Here is a 19,959-nt window from a genome sequence, read left to right on the forward strand (position 1 = left end):
AGAGAGAGAGAGAGAGAGAGAGAGAGAGAAAGAAAGAGAGAGAGAGACACACACACACACAGACAGACAGAGAGAGAGAGAGACAGAGAGAGAGAGAGAAAGACACATACACAGAGAGAAAGGCACACACTTACCAAAACCTCGGATGTCCACGGTAATGTCCACGTACCCATGCTCTGAGCTGTGATAAATGGCCTCCCTCAGAGCATTCAGTCGGACCTTGTTGGTCCGGTTGGAGCCTGTGGAATTTGAGGTTGACCCTGTGGGGTCTGTCCCCTCGGCTAGAATCTCCTCCAGGGAGAGGACGTTCGTTGCTTCCTTCTCAGAGTGCACCAGCAATTTCCGAAACACATTCCTAAACAGGCAGGATGCGAAAATACAGGAATAAACGCTCATCCCAAGGGAATAGTCGGAGACCGCGATCCCAAACATACAAACCCATAAAGTAAAGCAGGAAGCTGAACAAACCACAGCTAACTGCATCCTTGTACCCCACCCAAAGGAACCAAGGCCCATATTCACTGAGTCCATTCACCCATCCGCTCCCCCACTCCATCCAAACACTTGCCCTCTCATAGCAAGAGGTAGTGACCCCCCCCGCCGGACAGTTACCTGTGGCCGTGAGCAGCAGCCTGGCTGTATGCACTCATGTCACCATGTGGAGTGACAGAGAACCCATTCCGACACGACGTCCCAATTATCGGCTCTGCTCCCTGCTCCAGGAGTAAACTCACGAGATCAAAATTACCTGCAACCCCAACACATTTGTCCTGTCAGAACAAAGTTGTGCTCAGTTAAAGATTACAGTCTGACAGTTTCACTACAAACCAGTATGTGTGATGGGTACTCTAGCACTGCAGACTGCCTGTTCCCGGGGGGGGGGGACCAAACTTTGCATTTAACTAGCCCCTCAGACACAGCAGCACTCCCCCCTCAGTCCTGACCTTCTGACAGTGTGACACTGCAACACAGAGGAGAGGGAGGGGGAGAGAGAGAGAGAGAGAGAGAGAGAGAGAGAGAGAGAGAGCGCGAGAGAAAGAAAGACAGGCAAAAACGCAACAATGTGAATAAGCAAAAAACAAGAAGCATTGGGAACATGGCCTAAACCAGCAACAGGCAGATCAATACATGAGCTGAAGCATTTAAGATTCTGAGGAGGCTTTGAAGGGTTGATGCAAGTTTATTCTCCTGGGGAATACAGGACAAAAGGGAACACTTTACGAATAAGAGATAACAAAGTGTGGAGCTGGATGAACACAGCAGGCCAAGCAGCATCTTAGGAGCACAAAAGCTGATGTTTCGGGCCTAGATGCAGCCCGAAACGTCAGCTTTTGTGCTCCTAAGATGCTGCTTGGCCTGCTGTGTTCATCCAGCTCCACACTTTGTTATCTTGGACTCTCCAGCACCTGCAGTTCCCATTATCTCTGATCACACTTTACGAATAAGATGGCACCTCTTTGATACAGAGATGAGGCAGTTTTCTTTTTTATCCACACACTTCCTAAGCCTTTGGATTGCTCTTCCCTAGACTTGTGCTCCAGAACTTGCTGCTCCCCTAACCAATCTGTTCCGGTACAGTTACAACACCCGGTATCTACCCAATGTGGAAAAGCAGGACAAATCCAACTCAGCCAATTAAAACCCCATCAGTCTACTCTCGATCATCAGTAGAGTGATGGAAGGTGTCATCAACATTGTTATCAAGCAGAATCTGCTCAGCATTACCAGCTCAGTGACGTCCAGTTTGGGTTCCGCCAGGGCCACTCAGCTCCTGACTGCATTACAGTCTTGGTTCAAACATGGACAAATCAGCTGAATTCCAGAGGTGAGGTGACAGTGACAGCCCTTGATATCCAGGCTGCGTTCAACCGAGCGTGGCATCAAGGAGCCCAAGCAAACTGGAATCACTGGGTGTGGCCGGGGGGGGGGGGGGGGGGGGGGGTCGGGGGTCGGTGGTAGAGTTCTCCACTGGTTGGAGTCATACCCGACACATAGGAAGAAGATGTTTGTGCTTGTGGGGAGCAAAATCATATCAGCTCCAGGACATCTCTGCAAGAGTTCCTCAGGGAAGTGTCCTGGGCCCAACCATCTTCAGCTGCTTCATCAATGACCTTCCCTCCATAACGTCAGAGAAGGAGATGCTCACTGATGATTGCACAATGTTCAGCACTGTTCCTGATGCCTCAAATACTGAAGCAGTCCATGTTCAAATGCAACCAGATCTGGCCAATATCCAGGCTTGGGCTGACAAGTAGCAAGTAACATTTGAGCCACACAAATACCAGGCTATGACCATCACCAATAAGAGACAATCTAACTACCGCCCCTTGACATTCAATAGTGTCACCATCATTGAATCACCCACTTTCAACATTCTGGGGGGTTGCCATTGATCAGAAACTCAACTGGACTCACTACATAAACTCAGCGGCTACAAAAACAGGTCAGAGGCTAGAAATACTGCAGCGAGTCACTCACCTCCTGACTCTCCAAAGCATGTCCACCATCTATAAAGGCACAAGTCAGGAGTGTGATAGAATACTCCCCACTTGTCTGGATGAGTGCAGCCCGAACAACACTCAAGAAGCTTGATACTGTCCAAGACAAAGCAGCCCACTTGAATGGCACTACATCCACATGCATCAATCCCTCCACCGTGGGATACTCAGTGGCAGCAGTGTGTACTCTCTACAAGATGCATTGCAGAAATTCAAAAGATCCTCAGACAGCACCTCCCAAACCCACGACCACTTTCATCTAGAAGGACAAGGGCAGTAGATTTTTGGGAACACCAACATCTTCAAGTTCCTCGCCAAATCACTCACCATCCTGATTTGGAAATATATCGCTGTTCCTTTGCTGTCGCTGGGTCAAAATCCTGGAATTCCCTCCCTAACAGCATTGTGGGTCTATCTACAGCAGGTGGCCTGCAGCGGTTCAAGAAGGCAGCTCAGCACGACCTTCTCGAGGGCAACTAGGGATGAGCAATAAATGCTGGCCAGCCAGTGACACTCACACCCCACAAATGAATAGAGAAAAGAAAGACCAACATTTCAATGTATGATTGTATGCTGCTTTTAGCAAAGTTCTGTTACACATTTGACTGTTTATCTAAAATCGGTTGTTCATGCAGCTATTAGCACATTCCAACTAAATGCAGAAACACAACTAACAACAGGCTTTCTGCTGAAAGTAGACAGAAGTAGAAAAACATCATCACGCAAGCTTGCAGTTAGGGTCTGAATCCGAGGAATCAACTCTCTTCCGTAACTCTGGCAATGAGGCTTCTGAAGATAGAGGCTAGGAATCGAGATTACAAAAATCCAGAGTAGAAGCAGGACAAGGCTATTCAGCCCTCAAGCCTGTTCTGTCATTCAAGAAAATCCTGGCTGATCTGCTGGTGGCTTCTAATTCACTTGCCTGCCTAACAGCACCCCATCCTGCCTATACTATTATATTCCATTATTAGTCAAGAATTTATTTACTCCCGTCTTTAAAATATTCAGTAACTTACCACCACCACTCTCTGGGCAGAGGAGAACAGCTCCAAAAACTCAAGGCTCTGAAAAAATATCAACTCATCTCCATTTTAAACAGGAAGATATCTTATTTTTCAATTGTGCCCCACCCCCGTCCACAACCTCTGGTGTCTCCCGCCTCTCAGCAAAATCCGAATGGATTCTTTGACAAACGTGTCCCCACCATTCGATTTCCGGGGCAGTGGACTTGAATGAACATGATACTGACAGAATGCTCAAACACATACAGTGTTCCCGACTCACTCACCGGCTGCAGCTGCCAGCTGCAAGGGGGTCTCAGAGTAATTCTCACCCCCTTGTCCGACAGACCCTTCGACATTCGCACCAGCGTCGAGCAGCAACTGCAGGAGAAGAGGAGGAGAGAGCTGTTAACGCTGTGAAAACCCCTCAACGGGGAGTCCCAAGTTCAAGTCCCACCTGCACCAGAGTTGTGTAATCATATCTCTGAACGGGTGGATTAGAAAAATAAGTTGAAGCCGTTTTAAAAAGAAAGGTTGACTCTGGACAGATAGTTTGTGGTGTGGAATGAGGCTAACAGTGTGGGTTCAATTCCCACACTGACTGAGGGTTACCATGAAGAACTCTCCTTCTCAACTACTCCCCTCACTTGAGTCACGGTGACCCTCAAATTAAAATACCACCAGTCATTTCTCTCTGTTTCTATATTACAGAGCACACCTATGATTAGGTAAGACTATGATGACTTTACTTTAGATTGGCTCTTCTTGTAGTGGCCCTACCCCGGGTCAAAAGGCCTTGCGTTCAAATCCCAATAACAACAGTGAACAGATTGATTAGAAAATATTTTCCGGTTGAAGACGCCTGCATTTTTAACACAGACAGCAAGGGCCTTTTTATGTTCAATTCCTCCTGCAATAATGTACAGATATAGTTATCATGCATCTGGTAGGTAGTTTCTCACAGAAGGAGATGACAACGTTGGAAAGAGTGTGGAGGTAGTTTAGCAGAATGGTAGTGGCTCATTCCTGGAACCAATGTCAATATTGTTGGAGAAGTTGGAATCATTCCCCTTGGAAAAGGTTGGGAAGAGTTTGTTTTCTCCATTCACATGTGGGACATGGGCATCGCTGGCTGAAATTCCCTCCCAACTTCTGATTCTACCTTCTGCTTTTCAATCCCTCCACCCCTCCTTCCCTACCACTGGCAAACCCTCCAAGAATCAAAGAATTGTTACCGGATGAAGGAGGCCATTTGGCCCATTGTGTCTGCACTGTCCATCGCAATCAGTTGGTGCTGTTCCCTTGCTTTCTCCCCGTAGCCCTGCACACGCCTCCTTTACCATTAACGATCTCAGTTCCATTTATTGCCCATCCCTAGTTGCCCTTGAGAAGGTAGTGGTGAGTTGCCTTCTTGAACCGCTGTAATCCCCCTGCTGTAGATAGACCCACACTGCCCTCGGGGAAGGCATTCCAGGAGTTTGTCCCAGTGACAGCGAAGGAACGGCGATACATTTCCAAGTCAGAATGGTGAATGGCTTGGAGGAGAACTTGCAGGTGACATTGCTCCGCTGTATCTGCTGCCCTTGTCCTTCTGGATGGAAGTGGTCATGGGTCTGTCTAAGGATCTTTGATAAAATTCTACAGTGCCTCTCATAGACAGAGAATACTACTGCTACTGAGCATTGGTGATGGAGGGATTGGTCGCGATGTCAATCAAGCGGGCTGCTTTGTCCTCTATGGTGTCAAGCATCGATTATTGGTGGAGCTGCACCGATCCAGGCAAGTGGGGAGTACTCCATCACACTCCTGACTGAAGTATTCAAAAGTCACAGGAGCATGTAGAAGTAAACATTCCCACTGGAGAGCGAGATGGTGTGTATTTAAAAGTAATTCATAAATGAAGTAAAGATGTTTGGACGAACAACAATTTCATGCAGCAAATGGCTTGGGTCTGAAATGCACTGCCTGAGAGTGTGGGACAGGCAAGCTTAATTGAGGCTTTCAAAAGGGACTGAGATCGTTAATGGTAAAGGAGGCGTATGCAGGGCTACAGGGAGAAAGCAAGGGAACAGCACCAACTGATTGCGATGGCCAGTGCAGACACAATGGGCCAAATGGCCTCCTTCATCCGGTAACAATTCTTTGATTCTTGGAGGGGTTGTCAGTGGTAGGGAAGGAAGGGTGGAGGGATTGAAAAGCAGAAGGTAGAATCAGAAGTTGGGAGGGAATTTCAGGAGCAGCGAAGGGGCTATTAGGGTTGGTCAGGCACCAGAGCAGGGTGGGATTTCAGGTGCACGGGGGAAGAGGCAGCTGCTAAAAGAAATGAGTACAGAGGAAACAAAATATCCAGTTTTCCCTACAGTAGCTCCCTCTCAATGCCCTAAGGAATGGAAAGTTGTCAATATTACCCTCCTCTGAAGGTCAGAACGTGTCAGTCTGGTGTCAGAGTAGGTTCTTTCCCAAAGCTCTATAGAATGAGGTCTGGCTTGCAATGACAACTACTGCACAGTGACTCCTCACTTCCCCCAATCAGCTGAGGCTGAATCCTGTCCCAGGTCCCTGTGTGAGAGGTTATTCAGGAAAACCTTCTGTAAACCAGCCTCGAGCACTGTCATCTCATCTTGAACCCAGTTTGCAAAAACAGGTCCTGTTCAAACTGCTGGTAAAGTATCTACACAACCAACATGGACTCTGTATTCAGACTGCAAAGCCTGTCACTGCGTGAGACAGCGTGTGGGGAATCCGTTGGAGTGTTTAGTCTGATCCACAGTGCCAGGAAAGGGAAATTTACCCACCTGATTTAAAAAGAGAAGAATGAAAGAAAGTTTAAATATTGTTACAGCTGATCAGGAAAGTGATGATCTGTGGTATTTTCTCTAGATTAATAATCCTGAACCCCAAGCTAATGGTCTGGGGATGCGGTTTAAAATCCCACGTGGCTGATGGGGATATTTGCATTAAAAATAATATGGAATTATAAGATAGCCTAATGGCCACCATACAGCCACTATCAATTGTTGTAAAAACCCATCTGGGTCACCAATGCCCTTTAGGGAAGGAAACTGCCATCCTTAGCTAGCCTAGCCTATATGTGAATCCAGACTCACAGCAATGTGGTTGACTCTGAAATGGCCCAAGCAAGCAACTCAGAATAAGGAGTAATTAGCGATGGGCAATAAATCTGAACCCGTGAGTGAACAAAAGCAGAAGGGTTAGGTAGCGGCCATACCACATCCATTAAGCAATGTAAGATTGTGTAAGAAAACCAAAAATCAAGGTGGACAGATGTTGAAATTCTTTCCTGTACCCGACTATGTCTTGCTGCAATGGAAAGACATTTTCAGAACTTCTACATTTACTTCAAATTCACAGCCTGCACTGACCAGAGAATAGTCCATGACACAGACCACAGGAGGTGAAATAAAGTCAGGCCCTTTCTGCCTGATTTAATTCCTGCGTAGATGAAAAAGTGGTGCTTGATGATGAACATAGATTACCTGAACTACAGCAATGTGGCCATGGAGCACAGCCAGTGTCAGGGCTGTCCAGTGTCGTGTCTCCACAGGGATAGACGGATATTTGTGGGATGGGTTGGGGACCTGCAGCACAGAGAACAGGTTATCAAGTCAGACGGAGTTTACACACACCAACATACATGAACAGTCCAACAGACTTTTCTGCACCGGAAAATCGCACACGTGTACCAATGCACACATGCTCCAACACACAACTCTCAACGACGTACACACACTGCAATGTGGTGCTATAATCCCAGTTGGTTTTACAACTAGACAAGTCAGATCCCAGACTGGCTTGTTGGATAATATTTTGTTTTTTTCTGGTTTTAACAAAATGGTCTTTTACCAAAACACAAACACAAATACAAGTTTATTACACAGAAGAGATGAAGATGAAATGTGATAAACCAAATTATTTGACTATTTAAAATGTCCACGACAAACAACACCACATTCTGGTCGCGAACCATTTTAACTACCCCTCCCATTTTCTGGGTGACATGCCCATCCTGGGCCTCCTCCAGTGTCACAATGACACCACCCACAAACTGGAGGAGCAGCACCTCATATTCTGCCTAGGAAGCCTATAGCCCAGTGGCTTCGGCATGGAAATCACCAGTCTTAAAATCTCCCTATCCCTTGCCTCATCCCATGTCCAACCTGCCCTCTCATCCCCACCTCCTTGCCCTGACAAAACTTGTCCATCTTATCTCCCACATATCTGCCCCATTGTACCACTGACCAATCCCTACGACCCCCTACCTGCACTCACTTATTACCATCCCATCTACCTTCCCCAGCCACACCCCTCCTCTCTGTTTATTTCCCAGCTCCCTTCCCCGTCCCATTTCTGAAGAAGGGTCCCAACCCAAAACGTCAACTTTCCTGTTCCTCTGATGTTGCCTGGCCTGCTGTGCTCCTCCAGCTCCATACTGTGTTGGCTCTGACTGCAATATCTGCAGTTTGTACACTCTCTCTCTCTATTTAAATATAGCATATGTTTGAAGGCTTTGAAACACAAAGTAAATTATGGTCCTATTAATCTAAACAGCACATTTTTACAGTACTCAAACACCCAGAAAGATTTCCCATTCTATCACAGGCAGGGTTTGTCTCAGCTGTGGTTTCAGTTCCCTGGTCTTGAGAATCTGATGTCTTCTTCATCAATCCTTCACACAACTGAGCTTGGATTTTCTTAGCATCAAAATATCTCTTTAGGATTTTAACCAAACACTTCTGACCTGTAAGTTTAAAGCTAAACTGCTTCCACTGAGGTAAAGTAATTCTCAACCGTTGTAAACTGTTTCACACATTCAGGTTCAGGTAACATTTATGCAAAGCTGCCAAAATGAAACCCAAGAGCTTTATTCAAAGTTATAGATGTTTCCCCTGATTAAAAGAAAATTAATCTCTGACCGTCTGAAGCAAAAGCCTAAAACACAACTGTTTACTTTGTTCTCTTGTAAACTCTCCTGATCAGAGCAGATTCCTACCAACCTCTAATAGCTCAAATAAAAGCAAAAAACAATAGATGTTAAAAATCTGAAATAAACTCTGAAAAAGCTGGAGAAATTTGCCTGGTCTGGCACCTTTTATGGGGAGAGAAACAAAGGTAATGTTTTGAGTACAATATCAAAATGTTCTCTCCGTTTCTCTCTCACAGACGTTGCCAGATTTGCTGAATTTCTCCAGCATTCTATGGGTTTTCTTTTAGTCTGAGAGAGAACAAGCTCTTGAAGAATGTTTTGCTCTTTAATTAAATTACTATAGAACGTAGAACATAGAACAATACAGCGCAGAACAGGCCCTTCGGCCCTTGATGTTGCGCTGACCTGTGAACTAATCTAAGCCCATCCCCCTACACTATCCCATCGTCATCCATATGCTTATCCAAGGACTGTTTAAATGCCCCTAATGTGGCTGAGTTAACTACATTGGCAGGCAGGGCGTTCCATGCCCTTACCACTCTGAGTAAAGAACCTGCCTCTGACATCTGTCTTAAATCTATCACCCCTCAATTTGCAGCTATGCCCCCTCGTACAAGCTGACATCATCATCCTCGGAAAAAGACTCTCACTGTCCACCCTATCTAATCCTTTGATCATCTTGTATATCTCTATTAAATCCCCTCTTAGCCGCCTACTCTCCGATGAGAACTGACCCAAGTCCGTCAGCAGACTCAGTGGAAATATTCAAAAGGGAATTGGATAACCTTGCATGCCCATGACAGAAGTGATATACACTTCAAATACACTTATTGGCTGTAAAGTGCTTGGAGATGTTCAATGATTGTGAAAGGTGCCATATAAATGCAGGATTTTCTTTAAGAACCAGCACTGGCAACATGGTCTTCGCCTACACTGACATTCTCTGACAGCAAAATTCCATTCATGTCAATGGTGTAAACAAATGGCAAAACCAGCACATATATTCAATGACTGCAATTAGAAAGCACCACGATTACACAGCAGATCAGAGGGAATGGCTGGTACAACCATGTGCACCTTAAACAATAGTCCGACAATTAATCCATAAAGACATCTGGTCCAACAGGTGGAAACTAACACAGACCCTCAACAAATCACATACTTGCTACTGACGGAATATTTAGGTGCAGAGTATTTTGACATTTTGGAGAACCTCCTTTCTTTATGCTAAACTTATTGTTTAAATAACAACCTCCAGTTAAATATTCCTGTTAATACAGTAAAATGCCTCCAACACACTTCATGGAAGCATTGTCAATGAGTGGACAGTGCTGAAGGAGGTGCTTTCTTTTCAGATAATACCTTATACCGGAAACTTGTCTGCTCATTCAGGTGAGTGTAAAAGATTATACACCATGTGATTCTTTTGAAATTTAGGTGTGTTTTCCCTGATGTGTGGGCCAACGTATAACCCTTAAATCAACATCACAATAACAGGTTACCTGGATATCACGCTGCAGCACGTGGGAGCGTGCAGTGCACAAAATTTGTTGATGCATTTTCCACATTACAGCATGAACCACGCTTCAAAAGGACTGTAAATCCCGTGACATCAGGTGGTCAGGGAAAGGAGCTATATAAACACGAGACTCGCTCCTGCGGCCTCGATCATTTTCATTACCTCACAGTTTACATCTGCCCCAGCATCAAGCAGCATCTGAACCATGGCCTCGTCTCCCCGAGCACAGGCATACATCAGAGGACTCAGACCCTGCATGTTTAAAAAGTCCATATTCACAAATGATGCAACAGTTGGACCTGCATTGATTAATTTAACAGAAGATAAATGCTAACTGCCTTATGAGATGCTCCGTGCTATTTGCAGTTAAAACTGTCTGAAATAACAGGTACAGTACTTGTGAGTTTCAAAATTCCTATCAAAAGGGAAAGGTACTTGTTAAAAAACGTGCTAGCAGCCGAACTGGACACAACAGCAATATTTGCAAAAATAGGTGACTCATGTCACTGATTCTTCAACAAAATATTCCCAGGAAAGAACCCACAGAAATCGTTTTAGTCGCATTGCCACAATAATTGCACGTGAATACTGGAAACATAGCTAAATCATTGCATTAAACTGGATATCAGAAAGTCACATTTTTAAGGAGAGAGGACAGACATTTAAAAAAGACATGAGGGACAATTTCTTTTTTTACACAAAGGGTGTTTAGTGCGTGGAATGAACTTCCTGAGGAAGTGGTGGATGTGGGTACAATTGCAATATTTAAAAGTATACGAATACGGAAGGTTTGGAAGGACATGGGCCAGGAGCAGGCAGGTGGGACTAGTTCAGTTTGAGATTATGCTCAGCATGGACAGGTTGGATCGAAGAGTCTGTTTCCGTGCTGTATGACACTGTTTGGGGATGTTAAATGAATGCCAGAGGAAAATGGCACGGAATTGCCAGCCATTTATATTTTTCAAGCAATTGAACCCATGATAACTGATTTCTGCTCTGACATGCTTCAGCTCACAGTCCACTGCTGTACCTGCTCACTCCTGGTGTTGATGCCATCAGGTCCCAGAAGGTTAATGGCCTGATTGACCAGGTCTGTCCTACCACAGTTCAACATGCGGAATCCAAGGCCTTGGTGAAACTTGGCCTCAGTCGCTGCCGCATCGAGTTTCAGGGAGGCAGAGAAGCAATCATCAGCTCTGTGTGACAGTGTGAGAGAAAGAGAGAGAGAGAAAGAAAAAGAGGGAGAGGAAGGAGAAAGAGAGAAACAGAAGTTAAATCATGAGGGGTACAAGTGGGGCATCATGTCTGTCTTGTTGAGCCCAGAAGTCATCTGTTCAAATCTCACCAGTGTGTCATGACATTCCATGCAAATATTCCAAGAATGTGCAAATTGGTTACAGACAGGCAGTAATGCCAATGAAATCTCTTTACATCTTCCCTGCACATGATTCCTACAGGCTTCAATAAATTAGCCACGGATTGCAATCTTACCAGCTTCAAGCAAGTATTCCATGAGAGAGAATACTTGTTCTTTTTCCTTCCATTCTTTTACGTTGCCTCTCTCGGCTTTGTTACAGTTCCTCCTATAATGCTTTCTCCTCTTTTCTCTCTCCCTCTCAATCCTGTGCTGCTTCTCCTGAATTTTCCCTGTCACTATTTTTAACACATTTCTGGGGTACGTAAGACTTGAACATTAAGCTTCTGGTCCAGAGCAGGGACGTCACCACTGTGCCAGTAGAGCCCTCCTGTCTGTAGATTCTGTTTAACAGCCTTCACGTGGATCTCTCAGCCCTATTAACCTCCCTGACCAGCAGCCGATGAAGAGCAGGGGCTGAGAACAATTGAGAGGAAGAGAAAGGACAGAGTCATAGCGCTGTACAGCACGGAAACAGACCCTTCGGTCCAACTCATCCATGCCGACCAGGCATCCCATATTCATGTAGTCCCATTTGCCAACATTTGGCCCGGATCCCTATAAACCCCTCCTGTTTATATATCCATCCAGACGCCTTTAAATGTTGTAATTGTACCAGCCTCCACCACTTCCTCTGGCAGCTCGCTCCACACATGCACAACCCTCTGCCTGAAAACGTTGCCGATTCGGTCCCTTTCAAATCTTTCCCCTCTCATCTTAAATCTATGCGGACTGAGTCCCCACAGTCAAACAGGAGAATGGAAGGGGAAGAGTTAGGGAGACACGTTCCTATCCCCATTAACCTCTCAGTGCTATAGGGCTGGGTCCAGCCCATCTGGTGTTTTTTGAGTGCCCATTGTCAACTGAGTTCAGAGTTACAGTCGTACTTTAGCTGGCGAGGTTCACAATCAACTCCAGGAAGCAAGAGGCGGGCAGCTTGTCGCACATCATCACTGTCGATGGAAAAACTTCTGCGGTGCTCAGCATGGGCTACAGCCACTCGGATCCACTCCATCAAAGGCGGCAGTACCAGAAACGGCCTGTAGATGACAGCACAGTCTTACTGCTCCAAACTTCACTCAAACATATCACCCAAATATTCAGACCGAGTTCAAAAATCACTCTGTCACATAACATAGAACAGCACAGTACAGGCCCTTCGGCCCTCAATGTTGTGCCGACCTGTGAACTAATCTAAGCCCATCCCCCTACAATATCCCATCATCATTCATATGCTTATCCAAGGACTGTTTAAATGCCCCTAATGTGGCTGAGTTAACTACATTGGCAGGCAGGGCATTCCACGCCCTTACCACTCTCCGAGTAAAGAACCTGCCTCTGACATCTGTCTTAAATCTATCACCCCTCAATTTGTAGCTATGCCCCCTTGTACAAGCCGACGTCATCGCCCTAGGAAAAAGACTCTCACTGTCCACCCTATCTAATCCTCTGATCATCTTGCATGTCTCTATTAAATCCCCTCTTAGCCTTCTTCTCTCCAATGAGAACAGACCCAAGTCCCTCAGCCTTTCTTCATAAGACCTTCACTCCAGACCAGGCAACATCCTGGTAAATCTCCTCTGCACCTTTTCCAATGCTTCCGCATCCTTCCTGTAAAGGGGCAACCAGAACTGTACGCAATACTCCAAATGAGGCTGCACTGGCATTTTGTACAGTTGCAGCATGGCATCACGGCTCCGGAACTCAATCCTTCTACCAATAAAACCTAAAACACCGCAATACAGCGTGGGAACAGACCCTTTGGTCTAACGAATCACAACCACGTTCCCAAACTAAACTAGCCCCACTTTCCTGCACTTGGCCCATATCCCTCCAAGCCCTTCCTAATCATGCACTTATCCAAACATTGTAACTCTACCTGTATCCACCACTATCTCAGGCAGTTCGTTTCACACACAAACCACCCTGTGAGTAAAAAGGTTGCCCCTCGCATCCTTTTTAATTCTATCTCCTCTCACCTTAAATATATGCCCCACTCCCCAGCTAGTTCTGAACTCTCCCACCCCAGGAAAAAGACCCTGGTCATTCACCTTATCCATGCCCCTCATGACTTTCTAAAACCTCAATTGTCTGGATCATCCTGGAACTCAAGTCCAATGAGGAACCTTTCCAATCTACTCAGCTGTACGGACAGAAGATGCAGCAAACAGAAAACTAGCCGGTTAACCAGTTCTTGATTTGGAGAGAGATGTCGGGCTCAGGATAAGGAGAACGTCCTGCTCTTCTTCAAACAGCCTGATGGGCTAGGGCAGATGGGGCCTCTGCTTCACCTCTCACCAGAAAGATGGCACTTGTGTCAGTGTAGCCCCAGCTCAGTAAAAAACACCTGTGACCCACTCCAGTCTCTGCAGCGAGACCTTTCCAAAAAAAAAAAATCAATCGTTTCATGGGATGTAGGCAAATCATCCCACTGCCCATCCCTAATTAAGAGTCAACCCCATTGCTACAGGTCTGGAGTTACACATAGACCAGACATGGGAAAAGGTCAGCAGATTTCCTTCCCTAAAAAGGGACGTGAGTACATCACATAGGTTGCTATTTTAATGACAATTGATAATGGTTACATGGTCATCATTTGTTCAGATTTTAATTAAACTTCCCCATCTGCCATGGTGCGATTCAAACCCCTGTCCCAGAATGATTACTGATCCAATGACATTGACACTGTGCCACCACCTCCCCTTGGACTGACAGGTTTTGGAGTTGGAGCTGTAATCGGGGATCCACCAAGCTCACAGATGCTTAAAAGACAGAAAGGGATGTAAATTCAGAATGCCGGAGTTGTCTGTTTTTCAGGATGCATTTTCTACCCTGAGGCATCCAATCACTTTCAAATTCATTGGCACTTCAAAAGCTGGGCGAAAATTTAACTTCCCATTGCAGCAGCTGACTCAGTTTAAATTAAATGGATGATGCTTATATTCAGTAACGCATTGCCAGACAAGAAATAATCTCAGTTCCAAGCAGTGCCTAACTGCGTTACTCATTACATGTTTTGGACAGAACCAGGACAAAAAAAAACTGGGAGTGAGGAAGCAGCATTCAGAAAGGTGCAGCAGCGATCTCTCCATCTCACCTCTTTGCACTGATCACCCCTTCACTCTGCTGGAGACACCCCTCTTCCAAACCACCAACAGGAACTGGAAAGTGATCAGAAAAATTCATCTGCCAAACCCCCAGAGATATTCTGGGCTCAGTAAGAGATTAATCTCAATGGCGACAGACCAGGAGGGTGGAGTGGATTTGAGCGAGAGGCCGAGAACAGCTACTTGCTGGCTGTTGTGAATGACGTGTAAGTTAATGGTGTTAGAAAAGTAAAGAAGCTGGGTGCTGTCCCGTTCACGATACCTCTCTGTAGTGAGGCTGACTTTGGATGGTTCCACATTTGGGTTTTCCCATTCCATCTGCGGACAGTGCATGAAGTAGCAGAGGGTATAGAGTGCTTCGGACTCCCAGTGCAGTGGTCCCTGTTTATGATGGACTGGCGTTCCGTTCCCACACTGGGTCCACTTCAACGGCTGCAGATGATACATCGCCCGAGAAACCAGGTCACCTATGGAACACATCGAGGGGTTAATTCAACCTCACATGGCCTACATCTTCAGCCGGAGAGAGACTGGACAGTGGGTCTCGTGCCTACAAACTGAGGAGCAGGAGTAGGTCAGACAGCCCCTTAAGCCTATTTTCTGAAGAAGGGCCCTGACCCAAAATGGCAGCTTTTGCTCCTATGACGCTGCCTGGCCTGCTGTGTTCATCCAGCTCTACACCTTGTTTTCTCTAACTCCAGCATCGGGAGTTCTTACTATCTCCGAGCCCCTTGAACCTGCTGTGCTATTCAATAAGACTGTTGCTGATCTAATTTCGCCCTCAATACCTTTTCACCCCTGTGCTCATCCAGAATCGATGCACCTCTGCATTAAAAAAATTTTTTATGGCTGAGCTTCCATTGCCTTTTGAGGCAGGAAGTTCCATAAATTCGTGACCCTCCATGAGAAAAGCATTCTCCTTATCTTGTACATAAATAGGTGACCCCTTATTATTAAACAGTGACTCCTAGCTTTGGGCTCTCTCCCACAGGAGGAAGCACTCTTTCAATTGCAATTTGTCAAGACCGCTCAGGATTTTGTATGTTTCAATAAAGTCGCCTCCTACACTCCTAAAACTCCAGGACCAGCCTGTCCAACCTATGTTCTTGAAACAACCCATTCTTATTCTGTTTGTTTCACTTAAATTACAACTCCACTGTTTTAAATTGTCACGATCGCTCGAAATTTGATGAGTACAAGATGTAAATCTTTGGCCATTTGTCTTTTCCCTCTTCTGCACCTTTTGATGGAGTTATGGAAAAAGAATACATCAGAATGTCATTATTAAAAAGGCAGAGAAACAGGAAAAGGGGGATAGTTTTTTTTTTAAAACAGAGATGAGCCAAAAGGCTTTCTGCCATGTGATTGTACAATTGACAAAAACATGAATTAAATATTAAGAAAGTAAGAATTGAAAAACAGGGAAAAACGGGGAGGGACTGAACACAGCGGAACAACAGTAGCCATGACCTGTTTGTGAAGAACTTGCACACAAGTCCGTTCCAATTAAGAATGTGAGGTGTGGACTGCGGTTCTATGGGTTCACTGTTTTCTCACTGAGGATTAAAGCATCGCTCTCAGTGTCTATTTTCAGACTATTCTGCCCAGAATTCTGGCCGCTCTCAAATAGCTTACAGATGTTTCAATCCTGAAAACACATGCAGACTCTGGCAACTGGCAATTTAAATTCTCACAGATGTTTGCTGCAATGTAAACTGCGAATTAAAGGCATTTATTACACCATCAAATACGTCGTGCGGCACCGTGAGTCACAAACCAAAGTCACCAAACGCATCTGATAACTGGAGGGTTTTATCCATTCTTAGGATGTGGGGCCTGCAGGTTGACTTAATGCTTAGTCTCTAGCTGTCTACAGGAGCTGGTGGTGGTCCTGAACCAATCCATCCTAACCCCGCTTTAACACAGCTGAGTGGCTCACAAAGCCAATGTGAAGGTCATATAAAAATTAACCACTGTGCCACATATTGTACATCCAGGGTAATCACAGAATCCCTACAGTGTGGAAGCAGGTCACTTAGCCCATTAAGTCCACAGCGATCTTCTGAAGAGCATCCCACCCAGAGCCATCCTGTACCCTACTACTGCAACACTGCATTTCCCATGGCTAACCCACCTAATCTACTTACCCCCGAACACTACGGGCAATTTAGTATGGCCAATCCACCTAACCTGCACATCTTTAAACTGTGGGAGGAAACCGGAGCACCCAGAGGAAACCCACACTGACACAGGGAGAATGTGCAAACTCCACACAGACAGTCGCCCAAGGTTGGAATTGAGCCCACATCCCTGGCACTGTGAGGCAGCAGTGCTAACCACTGAGCCACCGTGCCGCCAAGGGCAGCTGGTCTTTCAAGAAGACAAGACATTCATGATTTGGGTAAAGAAATCAAATACAATATCTCCAAATTTGCAGATGACACTAAGTTGGGTGATAGTGTGTGCTGTGAGGAGGATGCTAAGAGGCAGTAGGGTGACTCAGACAGACTAGCTGAGATGACAAATACTCGGCAAATGCAATATAATGTGGATAAATGTGAGGTTATCCACTTTGGTCACAAAAACAGGAAGGCAGATTATTATCTGAATGGTGGCAGTTTGGGAAAAGGTGAAGTGCAACGAGACTTGGGTGTCATGGTGGAACAGTCACCGAAGGTTGGCATACAGGTGCAGCAGGCAGGGAGGAAAGCTAATGGCATGCTGGTCTTCATAGCAACATGTGAGTGTAGGAGTAGGGACACCTTGCTGCAGTTATACAGAGCCTTGGTGAGGCCACACTTTGAGTACTGTGTGCAGTTTTGGTCTCCTAGTTTCAAGAAGGACTTTCTTGTTAATGAGGGAGTCCAGTGAAGGTTCACCAGACTGATTCCTGGGATGGCAGCACTGACATGTGAAGAAAGACAGGATCAACTGGCTTGTATTCACTGGAATTTGGGAAGAATGAGGAAGGATCTCAGAAACATAAAATCCTGATGGGACTGGACAGTTCTTCTGGACAGAAGAATGTTCCTGATGTTGGGGAAAGTCCAGAACAAGAGGTCACAGTCTAAGAATAAGGAGTAAGCCTTTCAGGACTGAGAGGAGAAAGAATTTCTTCACTCATGGTTGAGAACCTGTCAAATTCTCTCCCACAAACTGTTGGGACCACTGTTGGGGCCAGTTCACTCAGTATATTCAAGAGGGAGTTGGATACGGCCCTTGCAGCTAAAGGGATCAAGGGGTATGGAGAGAGGGCGAGAGTGGAATGCTGAGATTACATGAACAGCCATGATTGCATGAATGGTAGTGCAGGCTCAAAGGGTCGAATGGCTTACACCTGCACGTCTTTTCAAAGTTTCTATAACAGAAGCAAGAAGAAGCCATTCTGCCCATCGAGACTGCTTCACCATTTGATACAATCGTGGCTGATTTTGGGCTTTAAATCTCCTTTCCCGTCCACGTCCCGATTCACAGGGAGACCTGAATTCTGTCTGCCCCAGCCAACGATGTATTCAACAATGGCAATTCCACAACCTTCCAGGTCGAGAATTCCAGAATTTCCCATCCCTTTCAGAGTTTCCTCATGTCCGTCCTAAGTGATTGGCCCCTTATTCTGACGTTGTGCCATGGCATTTTAAGATCTCCAGATGGCAGAGGGTCTGTGTTTACCCTGTCAAACTCTGTCCAAATTGTGATCAGAGATAATGGGAACTGCAGATGTTGGAGAATCCAAGATAACAAAGTGTGGAGCTGGATGAACACAGCAGGCCAAGCAGCATCTCAGGAGCACACCACCTCCCACCTCAAGCCGCACCTCCATTGCCTACCTACTAAACTCACGCCGCCCCCTTGACCTGTCCGTCCTCCCTGTACTGACTTATCCCCTCCCTACCTCCCCACCTATATTCTCCTCTATCCATCAGTCCGCCTCCCCCCTCTCCCTATTTATGTCACAACCCTCTCCCCATCCCCTTTTTTGAAGAAGGGTCTAGGCCCGAAACGTCAGCTTTTGTGCTCCTGAGATGCTGCTTGGCCTGCTGTGTTCATCCAGCCTCACACTTCGTTATCTTGGATTCTCCAGCATCTGCAGTTCCCATTATTGCTGAAGAAACTCAGCAGGTCTGACTGCACCCGTGAAGGGAGAAACAAGGTTAATGTTGAGTTGAACTGGTCACTTCTTCAGAACTTAATGCCAACTTTGAAGAAGCTCTGCTCTTCTCTCCTCTGGGGTTTGCGTTTTACCTTGTTCAGTGTTTTCCATTTTCCCCCTTAAGTTCTGAAGAGGAGTCATATTTGATTTGAAACAAACTCTGCTTCTCTCTCCACAGATGCTGCCAATCCAACACTATTTTTATTCTAATCTCTACAGGTATTTATGCTCCATATAAATTCTGTCTCATTCCCTCTGTATCATTTCAGCTGAACTTTCTATGCCCTTTTTCTCCCACGTACCTGTCTAGTTTCCTTCTGATAACACTGAAGCCTATTAAAATGAGCTTTGCAGTCTAACCACTCACCAGATAAGGAAATTTCTCCCCCCTTTTCCCTATTGGATTTATTGGAAACTAACCTGAACTGATGGAACAAAAACAGAAATTGCTGTTAAGTCTGAGCAGGTCTGGCAGCATCTATAGAGAGAAATCAGAGTTAACGCTTTGGGTCCAGTTCTGAAGGGTCACTGGAGCCAAAACATTAACTATGATTTCTCTCCACAGATGCCGAGACTTTCCAGCAATTCCTGCTTTTATTTCAGATTTCAAGCATTCAAAATTCTTCCGGTTTTTTTGTCGGTTTACCCATTTCTAATTTCAGATTCTCCCTCACGTGGAAATATTCTCTCCATATCTACCTAAGTCAGTATTTATCCTAAATGAATATTTTGCAACAGTGAAGATAGATATGGAAGCTAGAGAACGCGGGGAAATAAACAGTAATTTCTTGAAAAGAGTCCATATTACTGAAGAAGTGGCACTAGGGGTCTTAAAATGCATAAACAGGTGGATAATCCCTGAAACCTGATCAAATGCATCCCGGAACATTGTGGGTAGTTAGGAAAGAAAATGCAGGGCACCTCGCAGAGATGCTGATGTCATTGATAGCCATGGATGAAGTGACAGAAGACTGGAGAGTGGCTATGAGAATATAGGAGGCATGGTTAGTAGGTTTGCATATGACAACAAAATTGGTGGTATAGCTGACAGTGAAGAAGGTTATCTAAGAGTACAATGGAATCTTGATCAATGGGGCTAGACGGCTAAAGGATGTATGATGGAGTTTCATTTAGATAAATGAGGGGTGTCACATTTTGATAAGACAAACCAGGGCCAGACTTGCACGGTTAATGGTAGAGTCCTTGGAAGTCAGAGTCATACAACACAGAAACAGACCCTTCTGTCCAAGTGATCCACGCTGACCAGATATCCTAAATTAATCTAGTCCCATGTGCTAGTATTTGGCCCATATCACTCTAAACTC

At 45.5% G+C, this 19,959-nt stretch overlaps 1 protein-coding gene across 2 annotated transcripts in view; it reads right to left on the minus strand.

Moving 5' to 3' along the window:
* btbd11b (BTB (POZ) domain containing 11b) overlaps positions 1 to 19,959 on the minus strand; it is a 99,647-nt gene that overhangs the window by 14,942 nt on the left and 64,746 nt on the right. For both annotated transcript variants that reach the window (XM_059652514.1, XM_059652515.1), the window contains exons 3-10: positions 14,747 to 14,951; positions 12,265 to 12,417; positions 10,994 to 11,159; positions 10,126 to 10,215; positions 6,997 to 7,098; positions 3,787 to 3,880; positions 613 to 748; positions 135 to 355 (exon numbers count right to left, since the gene is read on the minus strand). In XM_059652514.1, coding sequence (XP_059508497.1) covers positions 135 to 355; positions 613 to 748; positions 3,787 to 3,880; positions 6,997 to 7,098; positions 10,126 to 10,215; positions 10,994 to 11,159; positions 12,265 to 12,417; positions 14,747 to 14,951 — 1,167 coding nt within the window. The remainder of the gene's footprint in view (positions 1 to 134; positions 356 to 612; positions 749 to 3,786; positions 3,881 to 6,996; positions 7,099 to 10,125; positions 10,216 to 10,993; positions 11,160 to 12,264; positions 12,418 to 14,746; positions 14,952 to 19,959) is intronic.

The sequence above is a fragment of the Stegostoma tigrinum genome, chromosome 18 (assembly GCF_030684315.1).
Source record: "Stegostoma tigrinum isolate sSteTig4 chromosome 18, sSteTig4.hap1, whole genome shotgun sequence".
Lineage (NCBI taxonomy): Eukaryota > Metazoa > Chordata > Chondrichthyes > Orectolobiformes > Stegostomatidae > Stegostoma > Stegostoma tigrinum.